Raw genomic sequence first — 10,000 nt, 5'->3', positions numbered from 1 at the left:
AGCCGTTGACCCCGATGGGAGCCGCCATGCTGGACAAAGCACTGGCACTGATGCCTGGTGGAGTGCTGGTGCCTGAAACACACACACACACACACACTCTAAACCAGCGTCTGATTGTGCCGCGCAAGCCACCTTCACACACACTATACTGCCACTAGTGTTGTGCCGCCCCTTCACACACACATGAGCTTCCCGTTCTTCATCCGGGGTTTAATATGGAGTCGCTCTAACAGCTCCAGCTCTTCTGCTCTTCAGCTCTTCTGCTCTTCTTTCCTCAAGGTTTAGGAGTGTGTTTATGGGGATTCTTCATTTGTGATGTTGGACGAGAAGGCCTGGCTCTCAGTCTCCGCTCTAATTCATCCCAAAGCTGTTCTATCGGGTTGAGCTCTGGACTCCAGTTCCTCCACACCAAACTCCTCATCATGTCTTTATGGAGACGCTTTGTGCACTGGTCACTCATGCTGGGCACCGTTCACATTTTAACTGGTATCGATACCGGTACCTTTTTTAGGTACTTTAGGGATTTACATCAATAACTGTGCAGAACCTGTAAGTCATTTATAGAAGTGTTATTGACATTATGCCAGAGCTGCTCTGCTCTCCGTCTGCCATCGTCTGTGATGTTTGATTACTGTAGTAAATAATAGGCTACTAGGTACTTAATTTAATTAATAAAAACAACCATATTATTTTTTTCTTTTTAATTTCATTTCTATGAAAAGATTTCCCACAAATTATGTGCTGTGTATTTTCTGGTAATCAAATGAAGACATAAGACATTAATTTAATTTATCTTTTAATTTAATTAAACTTTTTTTTGTCAAACAAAGCTTTATACGGTTAAAATCGAAACTTTAAAACCGAATTTTTTTTCATTTATTACTTAAAAAATAAAGTTTGAATTATTATTATTATTATTATTACATTAGTGTTAGTATTATTAATTGAGACGTATCTAAATTCTACTGTACAACAGTGGTGTATTTGTCAAGATAAACCAGACTTTTATTTTGTTGCCATTCCTTTGAGTTTCTGTGTTTATGACGGTAGTTTTTCTCAAATGAAACGATTAACTGCAGATGAAGTGACTCTCAGTGGCTCTGGAGATGACGTTTGTGCATTCATGTCCTCTATGAGACGGCAGAGATGGAAACACGTGACCGTCAAGCGAGATTCTGAGTGTGTGTGTGTGTGTTAAACCGCGCTTCTACAGCATTCATTCGCACAGAGACATGCAGGATTCTTATCTAAATCTTTTTGCGGTTTAATATTCACAGACACTCGTCTACATCACCAGATGCGTTCTCAGGTACCAGAATTTGGTACCGATTGATTCAATGTGAATCGGTACTCGGTAGTACCGACGAAATTCGGTCAGTGCCCTTAAAAGTACAGAGTTCGGTACCCAACCCTACTGGTCACTCATGCTGGGACAGGAAGGGGCCGTCCCAAAACTGTTCCCACAAAGTTGGGAGCATGATATTGTCCAAAATGTCTTGGTGAAGCAGTAAGAGTTCCTTTCACTGGAACTAACCCCTGAAAAACAACCCCCACCCCATAATCCCCCCTCCACCAAACTTTACACTAGGCACAATGCAGTCAGGCAAGGCCCGTTCCCCTGGCGACCGCCAAACCCAGACTCGTCCATGGGATTGTCAGACAGAGAAGCGTGATTGGTCACTCAGAGAACACTGCTCTAGAGTCCAGTGGTGGCACGCTTTACCCCACTGCATCCCACTCTTGGTGCTGTAAGGCTTGGATGAGCGGCTCGGCCATGGAAACCCATTCCCTGAAGCTCTACACACTGATCTTGAGCTCATCTGAAGGCCACAGGAGTTTGGAGCTCTTGACTTCTGTGACCCTCAGCATGCGCTGACCCCGCTCTGTGAAGAGCTGCTGTTGTTCCCAATCGCTTCCACTTTGTTATAATCCCACTAACAGTTGAGCGTGGAATATTTAGTATAATATTTGGATTTATTACACAGGTGGCTTGAGTTCTCTGAGCTCCTGAGAGCGGCCCATTCTCTCACTGATGTGTGTAGAAGCGAACACACACACACACACACACACACACTCCTGAGAGCGGCCCATTCTCTCACTAATGTGTGTAGAAGCGAACACACACACACACACACACACACACACACACTCCTGAGAGCGGCCCATTCTCTCACTGATGTGTGTAGAAGCGAACACACACACACACACACTCCTGAGAGCGGCCCATTCTCTCACTGATGTGTGTAGAAGCGAACACACACACACACACACACACACACACACTCCTGAGAGCGGCCCATTCTCTCACTGATGTGTGTAGAAGCGAACACACACACACACACACACACACACTCCTGAGAGCGGCCCATTCTCTCACTAATGTGTGTAGAAGCGAACACACACACACACACTCCTGAGAGCGGCCCATTCTCTCACTAATGTGTGTGGAAGCGAACACACACACACACACACTCCTGAGAGCGGCCCATTCTCTCACTAATGTGTGTAGAAGCGAACACACACACACACACACACACTCCTGAGAGCGGCCCATTCTCTCACTAATGTGTGTAGAAGCGAACACACACACACACACACACTCCTGAGAGCGGCCCATTCTCTCACTAATGTGTGTAGAAGCGAACTCACACACACACACACACACACTCCTGAGAGCGGCCCATTCTCTCACTAATGTGTGTGGAAGCGAACACACACACACACACACACTCCTGAGAGCGGCCCATTCTCTCACTAATGTGTGTAGAAGCGAACACACACACACACACACACACTCCTGAGAGCGGCCCATTCTCTCACTAATGTGTGTAGAAGCGAACACACACACACACACACTCCTGAGAGCGGCCCATTCTCTCACTAATGTGTGTAGAAGCGAACTCACACACACACACACACACACTCCTGAGAGCGGCCCATTCTCTCACTAATGTGTGTAGAAGCGAACACACACACACACACACTCCTCAGAGCGGCCCATTCTCTCACTAATGTGTGTAGAAGCGTCTGCACTAGAGCTTGAGTTATACACCTGTGGCCATGAAAGGGTTGAACACCTGAACTGGGAATATAGTGTATTCACAGATTGTTTCAACACCATGTTCTTCCTCAGTATTTTTGCTTTGATTTCCAGCACAAACATCAAAACATTGATAAATCAAGACACATTTACTTGACTTCAGATATTAAGTAAGTTTGAATCGCTGTGAAACAATCAGCCGTATAAAGCGCTGTAGAAATGAATGTTTCAGTGGACGCAGGAGGTCAAGTCACAGCATTAATAAGTGTTTGTCTCCGGTCACAGACCCGTCTCTTCACTGCCCTTCTGACACTGATCGTTCAACTTCTTTCAGCTTTTCTCCAAGGGCATTTCAGTCGTGGCAGATTAAAGCTGACGGGTAACAAGAGTGTGTGTCCACATCACGGATTATCAAAGCGGGAAAACTGACAGACGAGAGGGAGAGGAAGCGCTTTAATTAATTCCTTGTGACCCTTCGTCTGAGGTGTCAGCGGGCTTTTGTAGCTGGACGCTCAAAGTCGAGCAGAAGACACATCAGGAGTGTGTGTGTGTGTGTGAGTGTGTGTGTGTGTGTGTGAGAGACTGGGGTCAAACGGGGGTCTGGGATTATCCGTCACAAATCTTCACTGCTGTATTCTTCAGTCAAGGACTCTCTGGTCAAAGGCATCAGATTGGCCGTGTTCCCGAGTTCATCCTCAAACTGAGACGGATCATTTCCCATCACACCTGCTGATTTACTGACTGACTGATTGACAGAACACACACTCGCTCTGTTTCAGAACCTAGTGACAGACTAGATAGACAGCATCCTACTGGCAAGGGCTTATTTATGTTTATGAAAGATGTCTCTTATGGGCTGCATTTATTTGAAATATTTTTTACATTTACATCAGATGTTCTCTATGTGAATATATATAGTAAAGTGTGATTTATTCCTGTGATCAAAGCTGAATTCATCATCATTACTCCAGTCTTCAGTGTCACATGACCCTTCACTAATCATTCTCATATGAGGATCTGATACTCAACACACATTTATGATTATTATCAGAGTTCATATTTTGTGGAAACCGTGATTTTTCTGGATTCTTTGATGAACAGAAAGTTCAAAAGAACAGAATTTATTTGAAAAAGAATCTTTTGTAACATTATAAACGTCTTTACTGTCACTTTTGATTTAATGCATAATCCTGTGAATGTGTCAACATGACGTCACTTCCTGTTTGGCATCCTTGTCAAATTCATTGAGTTAGACAAATCGGTGCATCAAAAAGCTTGCACTATGTAAGTTTTCTTATTCAAAACAAAGGCGTTTTTTTCAAGAAAAATCTTGGAATGTTTTCCTCAAAAAACTTCATTTCTTTCCGACTGTAGAAAGAAAGACATGAACATCTTTGATGAGATGGGGTGTATAAATGATCAGGAAATCTTAATTTTGAAGTGAACTAATCCTTTAGCTACACTCTAAAAAAAAGGCTCGTAATCATAGGGGAACCTTTTTTAGTGCTATATAGCACCAATTTTGGTGCTTCAGTGGTTCTTCAGCGGTTCTTCAGAGGTGCTATATAGCACCTTAGTCAAAGAACCGGTGAAGAACCTCTGAAGAACCACTGAAGAACCGCTGAAGAACCTCTGAAGAACCGGTGAAGAACCACTGAAGCACCAAAAATGGTGCTATATAGCACTAAAAAAGGTTCCCCTATGATTACGAGCCAAGAACTATTTTTGGTGCCATATAGAACCTTTTTTTTTAGAGTGTATGACTTTAGCCTTAATAAACTCCTAATTACTGCTTATTAATAGTTATTAAGATAGTTGTTACATTTAGATATTGATTAAAGGTGCACTATGTAAGTTTTCCGTCCGCTAGAAGTCGCCTGTTCAAAACAAAGGCGTAGTTTGATGACGGCACGTTTGAGCGCAGAATCTTGGGACATGTGGTCTTTACCACACAGCCGGTGGGAAAGTTACATAGTGCAGCTTTAAATTAGCCTGATGTTGTCATACTCAATTCTAGTATGTAATATCTAGAATTCGAGTCTGATTCTGCTCCGCTGGGCTGTGATTATGGGGTGTGTTTAAACCGAACCAGGAAAAACCTCAATTGGATAGACCTACAACCAATCAGAGCAACAGAGCAACGCATAACATTAGTTGTCAAATGTCAACAGAACTCAACTGCACTGTGTGGCCAAGTCCGCGGGTTGAAGCGACCACAATTATGTGATATACAGACCCAGGAATGCGAATTTTAGCAGGCAGTCCAGCAAAAATAACACATATTTTATCCCCCAAATGCCTTTTTTTCCCCGGAGAACCCCCCCTGGAAAGCTATTGGGCTTGTTTTTGGCTAGTTTTGAGTAGCAATTGGGCGGTTTTGTTGTAAAAACTTGGCAACCCTGCCAGCACGCTGGAATAAGTAACGTTAGAAGAAAAAGATGAGTGTAAACGATTTTTGCCGGTGTTGTAAAAACAGAATTTAAGGATACACAGAGTACTGACCAACACCATCATCATTTCTGAGAGAAATAGTAAAGGTGAACGCATATACGAACAAGTTCTCAGTTTAGTATTAGAACAAATTCAACCCAAGAGCCTTTGATGAGGTGGATGATTACGATACTGTTGATCAATTTCATTGGTCTGAACAGTTTCTGTTTGGGCATAATTACTCCTCTACGGATCAAGTCCAGACCGAACTGCCCTCTAACTCAAAACCTGTTTCCTGCGAGAGGGGAGCGATTGATTCATGTGTGTGTGTGTGTGTGTGTGTGTGTGTGTTTGGGTCGCTCCTCGTACCTGAAGACGGCGTCATCGGCGCAGCCACCAGGCCGTTGACGTTGAAAGCTGCCATTTGCTGCATCTGAGCGGCGGCGATCGCAGCCATGGGGTTCAGATACGAGCCCTGCGTCGCCGCCATGAGCGCCTGCTGCTGCATGATCTGCTGCAGACACAGAGACGGAGACATGAGACATGAGACGGAGACATGAGACGGAGACATGAGACATGAGACGGAGACATGAGACATGAGACATGAGACGGAGACATGGAGACATGAGACATGAGACATGAGACGGAGACATGAGACATGAGACATGAGACGGAGACATGAGACGGAGACATGAGACGGAGACATGAGACGGAGACATGAGACATGAGACGGAGACATGAGACATGAGACATGAGACATGAGACATGAGACGGAGACATGAGACATGAGACATGAGACGGAGACATGAGACATGAGACATGAGACATGAGACGGAGACACGCAGACATGAGACATGAGACGGAGACATGAGACATGAGACATGAGACGGAGACATGAGACATGACACATGAGACATGACACATGAGACATGAGACGGAGACATGAGACATGAGACGGAGACATGAGACATGAGACGGAGACATGAGACATGAGACGGAGACATGAGACATGAGACATGAGACATGAGACATGACACATGAGACATGAGACGGAGACATGAGACATGACACATGACACATGAGACATGAGACGGAGACATGAGACATGACACAACCACCGCTAGGGGTGCAACGGGACACAGACGTCACGGTTCGGAACACACCTCGGTTTTGGGGTCATAGAGACAGAGCGTATTTAGGCCACGCCCACACCAGGGGGGAACAATCCAACGCTCTCCATTGACTTTGCATTGCGTGAGGCTGCCTCATTGTCATTTCGGACTTATAACAAAAAACAGAACAATGTCTAAAAGCTGATATGTGACAAAGTGTACAGCAAACAAGCTAAAAAACACAGAAATACGTTTTAATAAGCTGTCGACCCAAAACAATGAGAGTTTAAGGAGACAAAAGTGGATAAAGGCAGTAAAACGTGACGCTTCAGCAGAAGAATGGGGACATTTTGTGATCCTGACACTCAGTATGTCTCAGTATGCCTATGTGTGCAGTAAATATGTTGTCACTGTAAAGTCAAATATCCAAATGTCAGTTTTATATATTATATTTCCTGTCTCTGATTACGTTCCCCTCTAGTGGGTGTCGCGCTCTGTCTCAATGGCCTGTATCCACTTTTTTGTCCTTAAACACTCAATAGCTTATATAACAACTTCTGGGTTTTTGGTTGTGGGTTTTGTTTAGCTTGTTCTGTTTTTTGTTATAAGTCCGAAATGACAAGTATGCCGCTTCACGCAATGCAAAGTCAATGGAGAGCGTTCGTTTGCCCCCCCCCCCCCGGTGGTCTTCAGATTATGACGCGTGTCGCTCTGTCTCTATGGTTCATTATTAGTTCAGTACAACAGGAAAAGCAACAAATCCCCAATGCTTGGTTTCTTTTCATTTATTCTGAACAGACAGTAGTGCAAGTGTAACGGAGGTCAGCTAGTAGTCGCTGTGCGAGTAAACCTCACTCCTCTGATCTCAAGAGATGCTCTAGCGACTGACGCTAGGGGTCGCAGCCTTTAGCCTCCTTGTTAGAACATCCGACTCTCATGCTGGCGGACCCGGGTTCAAGCCCCGCTTGGAGCGGGCGGTTCGAACAGGAGAGGTTACACAAATTACAGTTTGTTCCACCTAGTGGCATTTAATTCGCCCTGAGGGAGTTGGTACAGCCTCCTTGAGTGTATTCAAGGGGTCATGAACTAAGAAATTAGACAAACTTTTGACATATGATGGTGCGTTCACACCGGACGCGAATGACGCCGATTCGCGCGAGTGATTTAAATGTTAAGTCAATGCAAGGACGCGAATAGACATTCTGCGGTGCGATTCGCGCGAATGACACGGCACGAGTTGAGCGAATTGACCATTAAATCAATAATACAAAAGTATAAGTAAAAGGTATAACAAGCTATACATGAAATAAAGCAAACAATTCAGTCAAACATTCAAAGTCAGCGCTAGTCGGCTACAACTGTAACGTAAAGTTATAGCCTAAAAATAAAAAAGTAATAAAACTTCACTTTGCACTCAGCCTAAACGATTTGCCAGGGAACAAATTATAGATCCATGAGAGCAAAGATCGGCCGTTAGATCAGCACAAGACGAATTATAGCTGGAGACGCCACAGAGACATCAGAGCCAGCGGCAGAAGGACTGGCTGAGGAAAGGCTGCTCTCGCTGGGGTTAATGAGCGCCGCTGATCCACTGGAGCTCACAACTCCGCACACACCAGATCAAATGTTCAAATAGGCGATCTCTTTATATAAATAAACCACATATTTGAGCTTTAAACAACTACATTATCGACTGAAAAAGTCTTAAAACTATATTTTGTCACACATTAACAGTAGATTTGAACAAAAAAGACGTGTAAACACAGCCCATGTCAGCCATTTCACAACGAGACGAGCCGCTGGCAGAAGCCCCGCCCATGAGGAGAATTCGCGTCTGTTGTGAAGTGAATGTAACGCGCGAATGAAGCGAATAAACTCAAAATGTTCAAGCGTCCAACTTCGCGTGAATAGCGTGAATTATTCGCATCATTCGCGTCCGGTGTAAACGCTACTTAAGAGGTCATCATACTATAATAATAGATGAAAGACGGCCTCTGCAGAAGAAGATCAACCCGTGCTTCATCATTGCAATGTTGGCCACGCCTACTGGACTGTTAGTGAGATGACGAGGAGAGAAGAGCGACGAAAAAAAACATTACCTTCCTGAGGATCCTAAAGGCCTGTTCACACTGGGACGATTTTCGCGCGCGTTTATCGACAACGTTAAAGGCCGCGTGACTAAACAAAGGGCGCCAATGTGAGTGTGCACACCGATGCAAAAAAAACGTAATTTTTTTAAATACATTTTTAATTAAATTGTTCACGTGCCTGGAGCTGCTGAAGTGACAGTAAAACACGACTTGGTGGCGCTCAAGCACAAAACGGTCTTGCTGAGCACACATTGATACGATGAAGAAGTAGTAAGCTGAAGAAGATGAGCTGCTAATGCTGCTGGCCAGTTAGCAAAAGGTGTGTGAATGGTTTTGGCAAGCACGTAAATACTGTCTCTCTTCTTCTTCTGCATGACGAGCGAGTGTCAGAAGCGTAAAGTGCCGCACCATCACCTTGTGTACTGGGAGCGCCATCATCTACTGAATGCGCACGTTCACTCGGCGCATCGCCAGTGAAAATTGCTTGGGTGTGAACACTCAAGACGCGCCGGAAAAACGTCACAAAAAAAGCGCGCCCGATAATCATCCCGGTGTGTACAGGCCTTAACGCTAGGAATGTGCTTATTCTCAGTCAAGCATTATTTGTTTGTATTCGCTACATTTCGCTGTGGATTCTTTGGTGAACCAGTCTAGTTATAGCACGAGACAAACATGAATGAACATCAGAAAGTATGTTTGATTCGTCTGATTTGTTTATTGTACAAAACAGATTCTGCGTTATGATTGGTCAGATCGCCTGTCAGTCAAACTCCTGGCGAAGGGCGAATTCCTCAAACCTGGAAGACCTTATTAACGTATATAAGCATTAGGCTTTTTTTTAGAAAGGACATTTTAAAAGATAAAGAATATAGTAGTAGCAATAATTAATGAATTATGAATAATTTACTGCCATTGTAGCACTAATGTAATCATGCAATCAATAAAAAAATAACTGTAGTCTGATTACGAGTATTTTAAAATGTAATATAATCAAATGACATGTACAAGACTAAAACTAAAAACAATTCAAGTGACTAAAATATGACAAACTAAATCAGTCTAAAGCGTCCAGGATAAAGGTTGTCTCATTATAACAGCGGAAATAACTTAAAATATTCCCTTATTTATACAGATAAGAGTAAGGCATCATTCTGTCTGTTTTTATTTGTGGCTTGTTTCCGCCACGGAATTAAAAAATAAAAGTCCATTCTATTTTGGTACAAATGAACATAGACATAGCAGGTAATCTGTGTGTGTGAGACTTACAGCGTGTGTGTACGCTCCGTATGCTCCAAACTGGATGGTCATGGGACTGAAGATGCCGAGCT

The 10,000-nt window shown here is 43.7% G+C and overlaps 1 protein-coding gene across 1 annotated transcript in view; it reads right to left on the bottom strand.

The window, feature by feature from the left end:
• The window catches only part of celf6 (CUGBP Elav-like family member 6), a gene marked incomplete at its 5' end in the record, with an annotated part of 220,486 nt that overhangs the window by 18,914 nt on the left and 191,572 nt on the right, over positions 1 to 10,000 (bottom strand). The window contains 3 exon segments of the mRNA XM_079825844.1: positions 1 to 72; positions 5,840 to 5,984; positions 9,894 to 10,000. The exon segment at positions 1 to 72 is cut by the window's left edge and continues 76 nt beyond it; the exon segment at positions 9,894 to 10,000 is cut by the window's right edge and continues 82 nt beyond it. Of these exon segments, the coding sequence (XP_079681970.1) occupies positions 1 to 72; positions 5,840 to 5,984; positions 9,894 to 10,000 (324 nt within the window).

The sequence above is a fragment of the Gobio gobio genome (assembly GCF_949357685.1).
Source record: "Gobio gobio genome assembly, chromosome: 9".
In the NCBI taxonomy this organism is placed as follows: Eukaryota; Metazoa; Chordata; class Actinopteri; order Cypriniformes; family Gobionidae; genus Gobio; species Gobio gobio.
Note: the sequence above shows the minus strand (reverse complement) of the source record. Positions and strands in the feature narration are given on the sequence as shown.